The sequence below is a fragment of the Cetorhinus maximus genome, chromosome 8 (genome assembly GCF_964194155.1).
Source record: "Cetorhinus maximus chromosome 8, sCetMax3.hap1.1, whole genome shotgun sequence".
In the NCBI taxonomy this organism is placed as follows: domain Eukaryota; kingdom Metazoa; phylum Chordata; class Chondrichthyes; order Lamniformes; family Cetorhinidae; genus Cetorhinus; species Cetorhinus maximus.
Window position 1 is genome coordinate 63,072,415 of NC_135886.1, and position 17,439 is coordinate 63,089,853.

Below are 17,439 nucleotides of genomic sequence, written 5' to 3' on the forward strand. Positions count from 1 at the left end.
GTCTCACCAATGCCCTGCATAACTGAAGCATAATATTCTTATTTTTATGTTCAATTCCTCTTGTAATAAAGGATAGCACTCCATTAGCCTTCTTGATGTACCCATGTACTGGCCGAGATTTTCCAGCCCCGTTGTGGGCGAAACCCGCCGTGGGTGAGGTGGCACCCCAGCCAGAAGCCCATTGACTTGCAGCGGGACCGGAAGATACCGGCAGCGGACGGGTGTGGAAAACCCCACCCACTAACTCTTTGTGAAAAGGACAATAGAGGAGTATTGACAGCCCTACGTAACCAGGCTGTCTGTCTATCTAGACAAACTGCCTCCACCTAATCTTTGTGCCATGCCTCTTGTCATTCCACAAGCTAACCACTCTTCCTACCTTTAATGCCAGCTCTCATTAGGTATGAAACCAATGTTCAAAATGAGAGACATGCATGGTATTGTGATGTGCTCATTATTATCTCTTTACACAGACTTGGCAAACTGAAACCAAATTACAAAAAGGAATCTTACTTTGTATTCCAACTAAGAATGTTGTGGTGCAATCTTCTGGAAAGCAACAGAAATGCTGTGCTAATCTACACTTGAAAAATTATTCACCCTTCCAGCTCAATGGCATTAATGCCTGATTGCCTATTCATATTACAAAGGAACTTGATTGGGGAAAATTTTTTTTTTTTTTTAAAAAGAGACGGCTGAAAATAATTGGGCCAAAGAAAACAGGCCCTTTGTCAGTAGTTAACCTCCCCACAGGCTATGAACAATCTAATACTGCGGGCACTGATGGGGAGTGGAGAGAAACAGTTTTCTGAGCTTCTGCCATTCACTGTGAACCTCAGCATCCGTCGACACGGACCACTGTGGGTGTCCGCTCTTGACTTTCCATCCATTTTAAAAGATGGTTAATTGTGGACCCAAGAGCCCTGAAATCTGCAGATCATGGACAAGGTACCCTGCTGGCAATGTGAACATGAAAAAATTAAACAAACTGTGAGGTCTGCTCTTCAAAATAGAGTAAAATCACAGACCAATTAAGAAGTTTGCATAGCACATTTCACATCCTCAGGATGACTCAAAGCGTTGCATAGCTAACTCTAGTTGTTACTTCATGGAAAAATGCAACATCAAATGTGTACACGCCAAGATCACACAATCATGAATGAATTAAATGCTCAGACAATGTTGGTTGAGGGTTATATATTGGATAACAAAGTGGGAGAATCCCTCTTCCAGTAGTTCCGTGGGATCTTTTATGTCCACTTGAGGGCAAATGGGGTCTCATTTTAATATTTTGTGAGAAAGACTATTTCTGACAGTGCTGCACTCCTTCAGTGCTGTACTGACATGTCAGCCTAGATTATGCGCTTGGAGGAGAGAAACATGTGATAGGGGACCGGCAGTTCATTTCACCATCACCTCTTTGTGCTGCCACACAAGGTAGCTATATATCCCACAGTGTTTAGAGAAGAATTAACTCAGAAGGCAAAATATGCAGAGCTCAAATATTTTATTGGTTTCAAATAGATAAATAGTTACTTTACAAACTGTACAAGTAAGTAGGTCTCCAGTTTTGAAGCAGGAACCAGATGGTGTTAAGATTGCTGGCTGCCTCCTGTGTGCTATAGAACTCAATGCTGCTTTCACATAGGAAGTTTACTGCGAAAAAGTAAAACTGAATCAGTTTGCAATGCAATCTCCTTCCTGTGCAGGTCTGTCATCTGCACAAGGCAGCAACATCCCCTATACAGTTCCGCTAGCATGCTTTGTGTCAGCTTTGCAAGCGAGTATTGGAGCATGAGAGGCCAAACTTGTCCAAGGTTGCATCCGGTCAGCAAAGCCTCTTCAAGCGCTATGGTTCCTTGTGAACGTGCCTCATCTCCAGTTACATCATCTCTGAAACAGGAAAAAGAATGTTTACGGTACATTGTACCAGGCAAATTAGAAGTGGAGAAGGAAGGCAGTTCATTACAGGCTGTGTTTGTTAAATGCAGTGTAAACTATCACAAAGAATAACAAGGTTTGAAAAAGACTCTTCAAAGCTACATTACAATTCCTGTCTAAAAGTGCCTCTGCCTAGAGGAATGAAGCATTCTTCCAGGGCAGGGTTTCATCATATCACGTCAAATCAGAAGGCAAACTGTCGCAGCCCCACCCAATTATTTGGTTCATCTGTATGGTAAGGCTGTGGGAGATAATGAGTAGTTGTTCAGTACTCTGTAATCCTCATAGATATATATGCAAAAGGCAATTATGGTAATCCCCCAAAATCATTATTTTTATTTTTCATAGCAAATTAGTGAAAGCATTCTAGCCCGCAGGGAAATTCTTTAGGTGTTTGTTAGCTTAGCCTAACCCTTGAAGTTTAACACTTTAGAATGGGAGGATATGAGCCAGTGGAAGGAGGGAGATATAGTGAAACTACAACCCAAACTGTTTTATTATTGCACCTGCAAACTGTAGGTGTCAGAAACAAAGACTTCCATTTAAGTAGCACCTTTCACAACCTTAGGGCATCCAAAAGTATTTTAGAGCCATTGAACCATTTTTGAAGTGTGATCAGTGTTGTAATGCAGGAAAGAGGGCCACCAATTTTGGCAGGACAAGTTACCACAAACAGTGATAAGATTATGACCACATAATCTGCTTTAGGGATGTGGTTGAGGTGCAAATATTAACCTGGACACCAGGGCGAACTCCCCTGCGCTACTCTAATGGGTGCCATACAAATTGATACCCAACTGAGGATGTGCCACACTGTTGGAGGTGCCGTATTTTGGATAAGACTTAAACCAAGCACCCTTTTAGCCTCTCAGGTGGATGTAAAAGATGGTAAAGAAAAGGTGGAGAGTTCTCCTCAGTGTCCTGGTCAATATTTATCCCTCAACCACATCACTAAAACAGATTGTCTGATCAGTATCTCATTGCTGTTTGTAGCAGCTTGCTGTTTGCAAATTGGCTGCCATTTTTCCCACATTAAAATACTGACTTCACTTCAAAAAAATACTTCATTGGCTGTAAAATGCTTCAGAATGCCCTGTGGATATATATAAATGTTCACCTTTCTTTTGTCCAATAAAGTAAAAAGGATAATTTGTCTTTTGTAAAGATTAATGGGGAGCTTAATTATAAGCATCATTTTTTTTTCTTTATTCTTTCATGGGAGGTGGGAGTCACTGGCAAAGCCAGCATTTGGTGCCCATTCCTAACTGTCCTGGAACTGAGTGGCTTGCTCTGCCAGTTTAGTGGGCAGTTAAGAGTCAACCACATTGCTGTGGATATGGAGTCACATGTAGGCCGGACAGGGTAAGGATGGCAAATTTGCTTCCCTAAAGGGCATTAGTGAACTTTTTTTTTTAAAATGACAAACAATGATGGTTTCATGGGAGCTTTTCAATTGCAGATTTATTAATTGAATTTAAATTCCACCAGCTGCCATGGTGATATTTGAACCCTCAGCCTCAGAACATTAGCCTGGGCTTCTAGATTACTAGGCTAGTGACATTACCATTACGACAACATCTCCCCTGTAATTTTAAGTATTTGTTCTTGGGATGTAAGGTTATCTACCCTGTTCATGTAGCAGTGGTTTTGAAAAGGCTAGTCCAGTTAATGTTGAGGTCAACAGCAACATTTTGATGGTGGGAAGCTTAGCAAAGTTCGTTGTTAGCAAGAGGTGATTGGATTTTTCCTTTTTCAAGATGGTAACTACATGACAATTGCAGCACAGCCAACCTGAGAAACTGTCCAACTCTTTCTCTAAGCTGAGTATCGAAGGCTGCCTGCTGAATTTAAATTCCACCAGCTACCACAGTGGGATTTGAACCCATTGCCCCAGAGAATTTGCCTGGGCTTCAGGATTACTAAACCAATGACATTACTGCTGTGTCAACATCTCACCTGCAATTGTAAGCATAGAACTGCAGCAGTGCATGGAGGCAGCTCACCACCACCTTCTCAAGGGCAATTGGGATGGGTAATAAATGCTGGCCAAGCCACATCCCATAAAAGAATTGAAAAAAAATAATAAGCTGAAAACGTGTAATTGTCAGAGATATTTTCCAAACTCTCCCATTATGATGAAGGGAAGATCATTGCTGAAGCTAATTGGGCCTCAGATACTTCCTGCTGATTTGTCCTAGGGGTGGTAGAAGGTGTAGGGGGACATGAGAAAGAACTTTTGTACACAGAGGGTAGTGGGTGTCTGGAATTCGCTGCCCAAGTTGGTGGTAGAGGCAGAAACTTTAAACTCTTTTAAAAAGTACCTGGATCTGCACCTAAAGTGCTGTAAGCTGCAGGGCTATGGGCCAGGTGCAGGAAGGTGGGATTAGAAAGGGCACCTGGGTGTCCTCGGGCTGGCATGGACAAGATGGGCTGAATGGCCTCCTTCTGTGCTGTAACTTTTCTATGGTTCTATGGGTGTGAAGATTGGCCTCTGACAACTATAACCAAGATGGTTCCAGGCTCAACCGAAAGGGTCCCAATGTAGAAGCCAGCTACTCTCCTCCCTTTTGACATTCAACTCTTGAAACCATATCTGAATCAAGGTTACAATGGATCTGGAGCCAACTGGTTCTAGCAGAACCTAAACTGAAACGTTACCAAGCAGGGAATGTAAAATCATCCTTGATATAGAGCAGGTTTACTAATGCGGAATAGCTTTAAACCTGTCATATCTGGGCAACAAGGCAGAAGATCCATAGTTGAGTGTAGGTGAAGAATCTTTGTGGCAGCCAAAAAAAGCAATGGGAGGTGACAGCAACTCAGTCCAGTCATGGTCACCTATTGCTATTCTATTCTTCCAGGGAGAGGATTAAACAAGTGGAAATGCAGATTGTAAATACACCCTTTTAGAGTTATCAAAAAACTTATTCAAAAAATTATGTACCTGCTAACGTCTGGTCCAGGTCTGCAATAAAATCCTCCAATTCTCTTGTGTCACCAAGTTTGGCTTAAGAAGAAAAAACACATATTAATCTGTGGGTTGAGAATAACTCAAAAAGATAATTCAGCCCCTCTTTCAGGACCCGACTAACCCACAGCAACAACAAGTATGGCGCCTTTAATGTACCAAAACATCTTAAGGTGCTTCACAAGAGCAATCTGCAAAAAGATGCATTGCAGCAACTCCAAGGCTCCTTTGACAGCACCTCCCAAATCCTCAACCTCTGCCACCTAGAAGAACAAGGGCAGCACATGCTTGGGAACAGCATCACAGCCTCCAGGTTTTGCTCCAGATCACACACCAACCTGATTTGGAAACATATCACTGTCTCTTCACCACCACTGGCCAAAATCCCGGAAGAATCTTTACCACAAAAACTACAATGGATCACCTCCAACTTCTCAAGGGCAATTAGGGGTGGACAGTAAATGCTGGCCTTGCCAGTTATACCCACATTATGCGAATGGGTCACATAAGGAAATATTAGAACAGTAACCCAAAACTCAGCCAAAAGGGTAGGTTTTAAGGAACATCCTAAAGAAGGAAAGAGTGGTAGAGGGATTGAGATTGTTAGAGAGAGAATTCCAGAACTTACTGCCCAGATGGCAGATGGTACGGCCATCAATGGAAGCAAGGGATACACAAGAGGTTAGAGTTAAAGGAATACAGGGTTCCTGGAGGGTTGTAGAGCTGGAGGGTATCACAGAGATAGGAGAGTGAGACCATGGAGGGATTCAAATTTTTTAATGTAACGATATGTAGGTTCAATAATTCTATTGTGTTAAAGCTGCACAGATTGTTATGGCAGATTGTTCCAAACACTCTGAGCAAAGATGTATTTGCTAATATCAGGCTCAGGAATTTCCTCAGCTCTGTTCTTGCTCCACCTAGAAGCCGATTAAAAGCTCTTAAGACCCGGGATACCAAGAATATTCATCTTCAATCCATTAAAAGACCAAGTTTTAGCAAGAAGCGTGAAGAAATAGGCCTGTAGAATTTTATGTACTTCATTTGAAGTAAAACAAGGTCATAATTCATTATGTTTAAAATGCTTCATTTTGTAATGGACAAAGAAATAAAAATACAGAAATGAATATCAGGGGCTGTGTATAATGGGCAGCCCATCCAATGCTGTCAGTTTTGTGCCAGTCCCTGAGAAGAATTTCTACTCCTTCTGAGTTCCCGGGGCTCCATTATATCCCAGCAATTATCTGCAATCAGCATCTAATTGTAATTAAGGATACCAAAGGTTGAACCAGAGAATATCTTCATCTCTTACATCTAATCAAACATCCCTGTCCCTTGTTCTTCACCCTCTAACCATTGGAAATAGTCCGTTTCTACCTCCTCCCTCTGATCCCTTCATAAATTTTTTAAACCCCTCTATCAAATCATCCCCATAATTCCTATTCTAGAAAAACACAGTCTTATTGTTCTTCTTTATACTCTTTAAGGGGTGTTAGCGAGTAAAATGAATGTAATTATTCAAGCATGGTATGTTTCATGAATGTTAATGGCTTACCATCAACTCTGTATACTGCTGTTCACCCTGTATATTTTATCACTTACTAATTGCTTTGCCAAATTGTCCAGGCATTTGAAGCAATTATTCCAAATTCTTTAGTCTCCTCATGCCAATTCAATTGTTTATATATTAATAACACACCTTTTATTTTGCTCATTGCAGTATTTCATGTTTCACGGTTTTTAATTTGGCACTTCTGTGCCCAATTGTATAATTTATCTAAATCCCTTAGCTGCCCTTTCGGCCTCCACTCCTCTCCCATGGGAGATTACTGTTCATTTTAGTATCCAAGTCATTTCTGTATACAAATTCTTGGTAATAATTTAACAGTGTTAACTAGAAAGCGTGTCTGAGCAAGTACTGAGCCATATAAAGCAGGAGGATCTGGAGTAGGTACTGATCTCACCCAGGGCTGTTCTCAGAGTGATACCATTGGCACAAAGCCCATAGCGGGCGAGTGTAGAAAGACAGGATTTCAGCTCTGATTAGAAATACCCCTACTGGAAAAACTCACGGAAAAGATCAGGATCAGCCATGATATCTCCATAGCCAAAAGCCTAGCTCTCTATCCAATCTCAGGCTTGAATGAGGTATCAGAAACTATTTACATCCATGTGTTAGCAGGAATTGGTCCCCTCCAGGGAGATGAGTAAGAAACTGGAACAGAGTTATGTTGGGGTTCATTGATTCAGTAACTATTAAAACTTGCATCTGTGTAAGTATGTGAAAATAATGCTGCAATATCCTGGCACCACTTCTAAGGGTCAGATTGCAGAACTGGAGAGCCCCTTAACCAATCACAGCCTAGAATCAGCTCCCAGAGATTGCTATCCCATAAGATAATCAGAACCAATTTGATCTTAATCATTGTGCCAAAAAAAATATTCTGGATAATAAATCGCTCCTTCTTTACTAAGCTGTGTAAGAATTATATTTGTAAAATATTAGACATATCAATTTGACAAACCAGCAATGTAATTATAAATTTAACCATTAATATGCCTCCAATTTGACCCCTCGCATCACACCACCACCACCACCACCCCACCATCTCCCCAAACACAAAACACCCATAAAGACTTCCAAATGCTTTGGACTCAGTTATATCTCTCTTCAATGCTTGGCAATCTCAACCCAGCCATCAACCCTCAACACCAGACCCTTATTGGGAAGCCCATCGTAAAGGTACAATATGTACATGCCTCTTATATAAATGACCACGACTGATAAGAGAGATCATGCAGCCCATGATCCATGGCAACTGGGCATGAATATGCTTACCTCATAATAGGTAATGAGCCTGATGTGCAGATACACAGAGGCTTATCACCATGGAATAAATTTCTGGCTGTTGGTGCCTCAACATTACCACAGAGTGAAGGTGGAAGGAACTGAAAAGAGAAAGGAATCTTTGAGAGAGAGAAAAAAGATTGAGTGAGATCCACTCACTCATGGTAGAGAAAGCAAAAGATGGCCTTGAGGAAATGGAGAGAGCTGTGGTGATAAAATGTGGACATGCGGAAAGCGAGTGAACCTTTTAGAGGAGAGATAGAGAGAGACTCTGTTGGGAAGAAGGTGGAGAAGATCAAAAAGCCAGCTGAGATGGGGAAATAAATGAAAGCAAGACACCTACATCCCCTGCTGAATGTGAAAGGTAGGGAGGGAAACCTTGTTGTTGGGGTGTAGATCTTGAGTTCGAAGGCACAGGAAGGGACAGTTGCAATTTGGGCTTAGTGGTCCCACATTAACGTATGACCCAATTACCAACTCCTGCAACTGGGGAATTCATTGGAAGTAACCAACTACACGTCATTTCCCGGATAGCACTAAAATGATTGAGGGTTCTAGAACAATAAGTGACATCACAGTGACTTAAACATACCTTCATGCCCACAATGTACAATTCGAATAAAGATAGGTGTCACTCCAACATGGGGTGATGAAAGATAGCATGAGTCACTAACCTGCACTTGTAGTTACTTATCATCACAGGTATCTAGGCATTGCTGCCACCACTGCAGGAGTACCAAAAGCAAAGCTAGGAGGCTTTAATAATGTAAGTTATTTATTTCCTACCTTTGGATGTTGTTGTGCCCACAGAGTTCAGTTTCTCAATACTACAGCTTAAGCTGCTGCCAGCAGATGAGGCCATACCTGTCAGTAAAAAAAGTCAGAGATCTGAGAGTGTTGCTTTTGTTCTGCTGTTTACCCAGAATCATACTCTTTTTAGATGAACTCAATATCTAGGTCAGCTCTGATTTCACAGATCAGTCTGCTGCAGCAGTGGAGTCTATTCTGTCAAAGTTCCAGAATGAGAACACTTTTTAGATTATGTATTCTAACATTTCCAGTCCTCATCAAGATATTTTTTTCCCCAATCCTACAACACAAACAGGATGTTTAGCTCATCTTAACCACTGATGCATCTCATTGCTATTTGTGGGATCTTACTGTGCATACATTAACTATTGTGTGTCCCTGCATTACAACAGTGACTAAACTTCAAGAGTACTTAATTGCCTATGAGGTGCTTTGGTCTATATGAATAGTGTCTCTCATGTCTGGATTGAAAGTGAATATGACTCATTCTTGTCTAATGCATAGTGACCACATGCATGAAGTGATACTGCAAAGCAGTACACTTAAAGCAGGCCAAAAATACGCATGTTTTCCCCCCCTTTCCTTGAGGAGGAAGAGAAACAATTAGCATGCTTAAGAACCATTTTAATTGTCAGGATATTTTAGCTCAGGCATATGAAACTGATGATCTGGCATTAACCCCTGTGTGCATTTTACAATCCAATTTCAGACCAAGTTGGCAAATTCTCATGAGAATTCTACACATGAAGCAGATTATGATACGCATTATTAAACAGGTTGCACATCATAACCAGGGTCAAAAGAAGATCTAAAAAGCAACACTAAATAAGGACTGATAGAATTGGTTAGGGTGTACACAGAAACTTCCACATGCATGGGGTAATTTTAATCTAATTCACCGAGGGGAAACCCATGGGATTGGATGGGTTCCTGTTTTTACACTTAACCCAATGACTCCAATGAGGATAAAATTAGGCGGGCTATAAAACCAATGTTGCACCCAAACCTGTCAGCTCCCTCATGGGAGGGTTAGGTTAAAATTGCCAGCCCATTGTTTCAATGCAGTAGGATCAACGAGTACATTAATTCTTCCAGCAAGTTTGATCAGAGGCTTATCAGCCGAAGACACTCCCACATATGGAAGGCAAGTAACTAGGCTTGACTATGATAGGCAGTGACATGGGGTGTGTTGCTACCCCACCCTAATTCATGTTATCACTAACAAAATTAATCCCAAGAAAAAAAAATTCTTGCACAACCTCAGGACATTCCAAAACTCTGCAACCAATGAAGTGCATGTTGAAGTTTAGTCACTGTTGTAATTTAGAAAATGCAGCAGACATTTTGCACACCCAGTTCCACAATTAGCAAGACGATAATAAGCAGTTAATCTACTTTCAAGATGTTGATTGAGGAATAAATAATGGCCAGGACACTAGGGAGAACTCCCTTGTTCTCCTTCAGAAAGTATCATGGGATCTTTCACATTCATCTGAGAGGGTAGATGAAGCATGATTTTAATGTCCTATTCGATAGGTGGTCCAACAGTGCAGCATAGCAACCAAACTTACAACTTGAAAATTATTCATTCTAGTCGGTAAAACGCATTCTAATAAAAAGATTTTTGTCTGTAAAAGGAGATTAATGTTTCAATGGAGTGAAAAAATGGAGGCAGATTGGAACTAATAATAGGATAAATGTAAATGTTTATTGAATCTCATCCCGATGGCATGGTACAGATTTTAACACCAATAGAAACCCAATTCTATCTGAAAGAATAAATGGCAACATGTGCATTTTAGAGTTACAGTGAACAGTAATTGGTATTTGTTAATGTTAGAACTTATTGTTCTCGAACCCGCAATTATTTTATTGATATCCAGGAAATGCTCAATTGCATTTTCTTTTCCCATTGCTATCAATAAGTGGCAACATTTGCCAGATTAAATACCACAAAACAAATTTAAGCAAATTTTAGTTACTGCAGAAATATTGCATTGACACTTTGCTTCAGACCAGGGGAAAAGACATTTACATAGAACTGTGAAACTTTTGCTTTGGGCAGTTAATAAATTGGGAAACGGCATCCGAAATAACTTTATAAAAATGGAAACACTAAGAGACTGATTTTGAGGTATAACAGTATAAAGCTTTTCCTTGGGGACTGAGCAAACCATAGTGCGGCCATGCATTGAGCAACATTAGCAGCTAGTACTGGTTCAAGTGGAGCCTTGGCAGCCAACTCAATTTGCACTATGGGTACAGTAAGTGTTATGTTATTGGACTAGTAATCCAGAGGTAAAAATAGAAAATGCTGGACAGCACTGAAGAAGAGTATTACAGACTCGAAATATTAACTCTGTTTCTCTCTTCACAAATGCTGCCAGGCCTGCTGAGTTTTTCCAGCATTTTCTGTTTTTATTTCAGATTTACAGGCATTCACAGTATTCTGCTTTCATCTTAGTGACCAAGAGGCCTGGATTAACATTTCAGATGCTAGTTTAAGCCCCACCATGGCAATTTCAGAAATTGAATTCAGTCTGGAGAAACCAGATCTGGTATCTCACCAGGAAGCTGTTGGATTGTTGTAAATAGTCAACTAGTTCACTATTTTCTTTTAGGGACGAAAACCTGCTGTCTTTATCCAGTCTGGCTTATACGTGACCCTAGTCCCGCAGCAGTGTGATTGACTCTTAACAGCCTTCCATAATAATCTAGCAAGCCCCAAGGTTAACCATTCAAGAAGGCAACCACCACCTTCGTAGTGCATCTAGGGATGGGAAATGAATCTTCTGTTGAAGAGTCATACGGACTCGAAACGTTAACTGTGTTCCTCTCCACAGATGCTGTCAGACCTGCTGAGTTTTTCCAGGTATTTTTATTTTTGTATGGGAAATGAATATTGGCTTTGTCAGCCACATCTACATCTCAAGAATTATTTTTTTTATTTAAAATGCCATCTGCCTCCAAAACCATTAACATAGAATTACATGTTATATACACCACAAGAAACAGGCCATATGGCCCAACAGCTCAATGCCAGTTTATGCTCCACATGGGTCTCCTCCCAACCTTCTTCATCTAACCCCATCAGCAAATCCTTCTGATCCTTTCTCCCCCATGAGTTCAGTCACCTTTTTATAAATATGACCATTGAAGAATGTATTCCCAAACCAACACAGCAACAGTTCTGTGGCCACACCAGTCTCCTCTTGCAATCCCCAAAACAAACATCTCCTGCCAACTATGAACCTCTGCTTCACTTCCTTGCAAAGTAAAGACTGCCACTGTATTCATGTTTAGTCAGCAGTGAGTCCACAGCACACTGTGAGCAAACCCCAAGACCTGGAGGCATCAAAATATCAAAATTATGCCATTTGGACCATTTTGAATTTTAAAAAAAACATCTGAACTGTAACAGTAGAATACAATTGTTACCCCAGCCCTCCCATTCCCAAGGGGCTAGCAAATGGCTAATAAAACTCTGCATTACTCACTCTCCGAGTCATCGATTCCACTGTCAGCAGCACTGGTAGCACTTATCTTTTTCATTTGATTCAAGTGTTCCTCATACTGAACACCATTCTTTGCAGAGCAGGAGAGGTCTTCCATGACTATATTGAATTCACTCAGCACAGCATCAAATTCATCCTCGTTACACACTGAAAGTTTTAAAAATTCACATTTAGCTAAGTTGCTTTTTAAAATGCAATAGTCTTAACATGTTCACACTGACATTAAAAATAATAACCTTTGCCATCCAATATCAAAAAATTCAAATGTACTTTGTAGGTTTTGTGCTTCAATTTATACAGCCATTTCATAACACCGTAGAGGGAGTGCAGCGAAGATTCACTAGGCTGATACCAAGGATGGCAGGACTGTCATATAAAGAGAGATTGGTTCGACTGGGCCAGTATTCACTAGAGTTTAGAAGAATGAGAGGGGATCTAATTGAAACGTATAAAATTCTAACAGGGCTAGACAGACTGGATGCAGGGAGGATGTTTCCCTGGTCGGGGAGCCTAGAACCAGGGGCCACAGTCTCAGCATACGAGGCAGGCCATTTACGACTGAGATGAGGAAAGATTTCTTCACTCAGAGGGTGGTCAATCTGTGGAATTATTCACCATAGAGGACTGTGGAGGCCGGGTCACTGAGTATATTCAAGAAATAAATTGGTACATTTTTGGATATTAGGGGCATCAAGGGGTATGGAGAGAAAGTGGGAATATGGCATTGAGATAGAGGATCAGCCATGATCATATTGAATGGCAGAGCAGGCTCGAAGGGCTGAATGGCCTACTCCTGCTCCTAGTTTATATGTTTCATTAGGGATGGGCAACAAATGCTGGCCTTGCCAGTGACGCCCACATCCCATGAAAGAATAAAAAAGAACAAAAAGATTAGCAGTTGTGGCTCAGTGTCAGTCCCATCTCTGAGTCAGAAAAATATGGGTTCAAGTTCTACTCCAGACACATAAGTACACCATCCAGGCTGACACTCAATGCAGTACTGAGCAAGTGCTGCTTTCTCAGAGGTGCAGTCTTTCAGATCCCCTGTCTGTCCTCTCAGGCGAGCATATAAGATCCCAAAGCATGACTTCAAAGAAGAACAGGGAAGTTCTCCCAAGTGTCCCATTCAATATTTAACCCTCAATCAAGATCATCACTAAAAAAGATTATTTGGTCATTCATTACCTCATTGCTGCCTGTGGGATTTTGTTACATGTAAATTGATTGTTGAATTTAATTCACTTTAAAGCTGCTTTGGATGTCCTGAGGTCATGAAAGATGATGATGTAGCCAGAACAAGACTTGAATTCTGACCTCTGTTACAGCCCTGGTGTCTGAAGGTGACAGAAGGATAAGATATATTCCAACCTCCCAGAATTAATTTTTTTCTCAATTCATTCATGGGATGTGGGCATCACTGGCTAGGTCAGCACTTATTGCTCATCCCCAATTGCCCTTGAACTGAGTGGCTTGCTAGGTAATTTCAGAGGGCATTCAAGAATCAATCACATTGCCGTGGGTCTGGAGTCACATGTGGGCCAGTTCAGGTAAGGATGGTAGATTTCCTTCCCTAAAGGACATTAGGTTTTTCTGACAATGTTTTTTATTTTAATGGTCATCATTAGACTTTAAAGTCCAGATTTTAATTGAATTCAAATTCCACCATCTACTGTGGTGGGATTTGAATCCAGGCCCCCAAAGCATTACCTAAATCTGGATTACCAGTCCAGTAATAATACCACTGCACCACGACCTCACTATAAAACATACCATTGCAACTGATTGACAGATATCTTTTTTTCCAAATATGGTGCATAGCACAAAGCCTTGAATAAAATCATTAAAATGATTCCAATCCAGGATATAGCCCAGATTAACTCTGGATCACCGCAGCCCATTTAGCTAAGAATTATAAACTCTTCCAACCTTGCTACATCTGCCCATGCCAACATCATTCAATCAGGTTTTGTTGATGAGATCCATGGAGATTTTAAAAGGAGTGTAAGAGGTTTTTATCCTCACATCATGAATAAGTTCTCAGCACAAGACTTGTGAATACTCTGCAACACTTAATACACAGTCCTTAATCTAAACCTTAATCTCAGAATGTCCAGGCAACTTGCAGCAGTCAGCTCTGGAATTGAATGCTTGGAGGTGGCAGGTGTAGGCAGCTGGTTTTATTATAGATTGTTAATATTTCATTTTCAAGTAATGAAAGTCACTGGCTAGGCCAGCACGTATTGCCCATCCCTAACAGCCCTTGAGAAGGTGGTGGTGAGCTGCCTTCTTGAACCACTGCAGTCCATGTGGTGTTAGGGAGGGAATTCCAGGATTTTGACCCAGTGAGTGAAGGAACGGTGATATAATTCCAAGTCAGGATGGTGAGTGACTTGGAGGGCAACTTCCAGGTGGTGGTGTTCCCATGCTTCACTTTTTCTTCTAGATGTTAGCGGTCAGAGGCTTGAGAGATTGAAGGAGGCTTGGCAAGTTGCTGTAGTGCATCTTGCAGATGGTACACATTGTTGCCACTGTTCGTCAGTAGTGGAGGGGTGAATGTCTAAATTAGTGGATAGGGTGCCGATCAAGTGGGCTACTATCTCCTAGACAGTGTCAATCTCAATACAGACCCCATGCAAATGTTCAATGCCCTTAAGTGACTTTTCTGTCATTAGATCCAATCAGTAGCCCTACTTATCTTGGGACCTCTTGCAATTAGAAGCAGCAATTTTTAACTGGGGTCCACGTCCAAAAATATGTGCCCTTAAAATATCACCTCTTTCTATCACTGGATCCACTGGAGGCCTCTGACTGCCTAGTATACTTGTAGAGGTTTCACAGTGCAGGCACACTTCTGTGCTAGGGCGTGGTGGTTATGATCATACCTTCGGATAGCACCAATTACAACCGAGGTTTATAAATCTGGTCATCTTTGTGCTGACACCAAAAAAATACATTAAAAACTGCAAGATTGTCCAAAAATAAACCCACCTGGTTTCAGGGAGGTACCCTGGCAGCCCTTACCCAGTCTGCTATAAATGTGACTCCAGTCCTACACTATAGGTTTTACCCCAATGCCTTCGTGGTAGCAAGGGCTGGGCTTTGTGTTGCTGCCTCACTATTGCCAACCACGCCCCAAGGACAAATTTTAACAGACACTCTAAGCGGCAATGATCACTATGTTATCAGGGAGAGTGCTCAGAAACAGTTAGTTTATCTTAAAGTTTCAGACCCCACAGACTATGACTGGCTCAAGGCTCGGGGAACTCTAATACGAAAATACAAAGGATTGCGGATGCTGGAAATCTGAAATATAAACAGTAAATGCTGGAAATACTCACTAGCTCAGGCAGTATCTGTAGAGAGAGAAACAAAGAGTTGACGTTTCAAGCCTTCATCGGCATTGGGAAACACTGTTGAGGAAAAGTGAGTCTCCAAACATCAATTTTGTTTCTCTTCCACAGTCACCGCCAGACCTGCAGAGAGTTTGTAGCATGTGTTTACAGTAGAGGAACAAGCTTGTGCGCGCTAGCCGATCGCAGAGCGATGCTGACTTCAGCAGCCGCAGTCTCACCACTGACTCAGTAACTTTAAATAACTTCATCCCTCTCAGCAGTGCAACGATTAACACCTGCAACAATTGGCTTAGAGAACAGACAAAACGAGGCGTGACTCTGAGCAATTTTCAGTGTTAGACCCGGTGTCAGCTTCACCGTCAGTCTCAAAGCCAAGGTCAGTGACCCAGTCCCAGACTCAGTCTCAATGCCAGGCTTAATGCCTGTCCCAGTCCCTATGCCTGTGCCTGTCCTAGTCCCAGACTCAGTCTCAATGCCAGGTTTAGTGCCTGTCCCAGTCTCAGTGCCTGTCCGAGACTTAGTCCCGGTGCCTGTCTCAGTTCCTGTCCGAGACTCAGTCTCAATGCCAGGCTTAGTGCCTGTCCCAGTCTCAATTTTGGTCCAGCTCAGTCTCTTACCGGATTTGACTGCATCAGATGAACTCATGCTGATAGCTCAGTTCCACTTCTCTCACTTCCTTCATGGGACTTGTCCTTTTATCCGTCTCATCTTCCCGCCCTCATAGCCCTGACGGACCAATCATAATCCCAGGATGTATTGAATGATGGGCGCCCCAGCCAATCAGCAAGAACCCAGAAGGTGGGGTGGGGGTGGAAACTACCTGATGTCATAGAAATTTTAAATGCGAAGGAATCCCCTACACGTCACGGAATCTCCACCAGTCACTCTGAAGGTTCCTAAATTAATAAACTTTCAGTCTGAATGTCCTGAAGCTTGCTGGGGCTGAAGGCCCCTTATAGTTATTTTTCTTCCCGCTTAAAATACCGTAGAATCATAGGTTACTTACAACACAGAAAGAGGCCATACGGCCTTTCCAGCCTGTGCTGGCTCTCTTCAAGAGTAACTCACCTAGCCCTACTCCCCCAACCTTCCCCTGTGGTGCTGCATTTTTTTTCCCAATTCCCTTTTGAAAGCCATGACTGAATCTGCATCTTTCTCAGGCAGTGCATTCCCGATCCAGAACCGTGAAAACATTCTCCCCATGTCACAGCCAGTCACCTTAAATCTGTGCCCTCTGATCCTCAACCCTTCCGTCAATGGGAACAGCTTCTCCCTATCTACTCTGTCCAGACCCCTCATGGTTTTGAATGCCTCTATCAAATCTCCTCTCAACCTTCTCTTCTTGAAGGAAAACAGCCCCAGCTTTTCCAGACTGTCCACACAACTCATCCCCAGAACCATCCCTGTGAATCTTGTCTTCACCCTCTCTAAAGTCTTCACATCCTTCCTAAAGTGTGTTGCCCAGAATTAAACACAATACTCCAGGTGAGGCTCAACCAGTGTTTTATAAAGGCTCATTGTAATCATTATGCTTTTATATTTTATGCCTCTGTTTATAAAGCCCAGGATCCTGCATGCTTTATTATCTTATTTCTCAACTTGCCCTGCTGCCATTAATGATTTGTGCACATAGACCTCCAGGTCTCTCTGTTCCTACACCCCTTTAGAATTATATGCTTTATTTTATATTTCTTCTCCTCACTCTTCCTCACAAAATGAATCACTTCACACTTCTCTGCATTAAATGTCATCCCCCACTCTGCACCCATTCCATCAGCTGGTCAATATCCTCTTGAAGTCTATTTCCACCCTCCTCACAGTTCTCAATACTTCCAAGTTCTGTGTCACCTGTAAATTTTGAAATTGTGGCCTGCACACTCAAGTCTAAGATGTTAATGAATATCAAGAAAAGCAGTGGTCCTAATACTGACCCTTGGGGAAGCCCACGATATACATTCCTCGAAAAACAGCCATTCACCACTACTCTGTTTCTTGTCACTTGGC

At 41.8% G+C, this 17,439-nt stretch overlaps 2 protein-coding genes across 3 annotated transcripts in view; both read right to left on the bottom strand.

The window, feature by feature from the left end:
- The window catches only part of LOC144683679 (uncharacterized), a 124,680-nt gene that overhangs the window by 95,789 nt on the left and 11,452 nt on the right, over positions 1-17,439 (bottom strand). The window lies entirely within an intron of this gene.
- On the bottom strand, positions 1,491-16,179 carry LOC144683670 (regulator of cell cycle RGCC-like). Of its 2 annotated transcripts, XR_013577311.1 has the most exons (6): positions 16,053-16,179; positions 12,065-12,229; positions 8,544-8,621; positions 5,069-5,305; positions 4,886-4,948; positions 1,491-1,893 (listed from the first exon to the last, which is right to left on the bottom strand). XR_013577311.1 is itself a non-coding variant. In XM_078546928.1 (5 exons), exons 1-5 carry the CDS (start codon positions 16,078-16,080, stop codon positions 1,883-1,885), a joined length of 345 nt encoding a protein of 114 aa, XP_078403054.1. In that variant the 5' UTR covers positions 16,081-16,179; the 3' UTR covers positions 1,491-1,882. The 2 variants fall into 2 exon arrangements, 1 of the variants encoding a protein (XP_078403054.1); XM_078546928.1 differs by lacking the exon at positions 5,069-5,305.

Excerpts from the sequence above, each read along its gene's own strand:
- LOC144683670 (XM_078546928.1), bottom strand. The coding sequence starts at position 16,080 with ATGAGTTCATCTGATGCAGTCAAATCCG. Across the intron at positions 8,622-12,064 it reads TGGAATCGATGACTCGGAGA|GTATGGCCTCATCTGCTGGC; the intron begins GTGAGTAATGCA and ends TTTTACTGACAG. Across the intron at positions 4,949-8,543 it reads GGGCACAACAACATCCAAAG|CCAAACTTGGTGACACAAGA; the intron begins GTAGGAAATAAA and ends TTTCTTCTTAAG.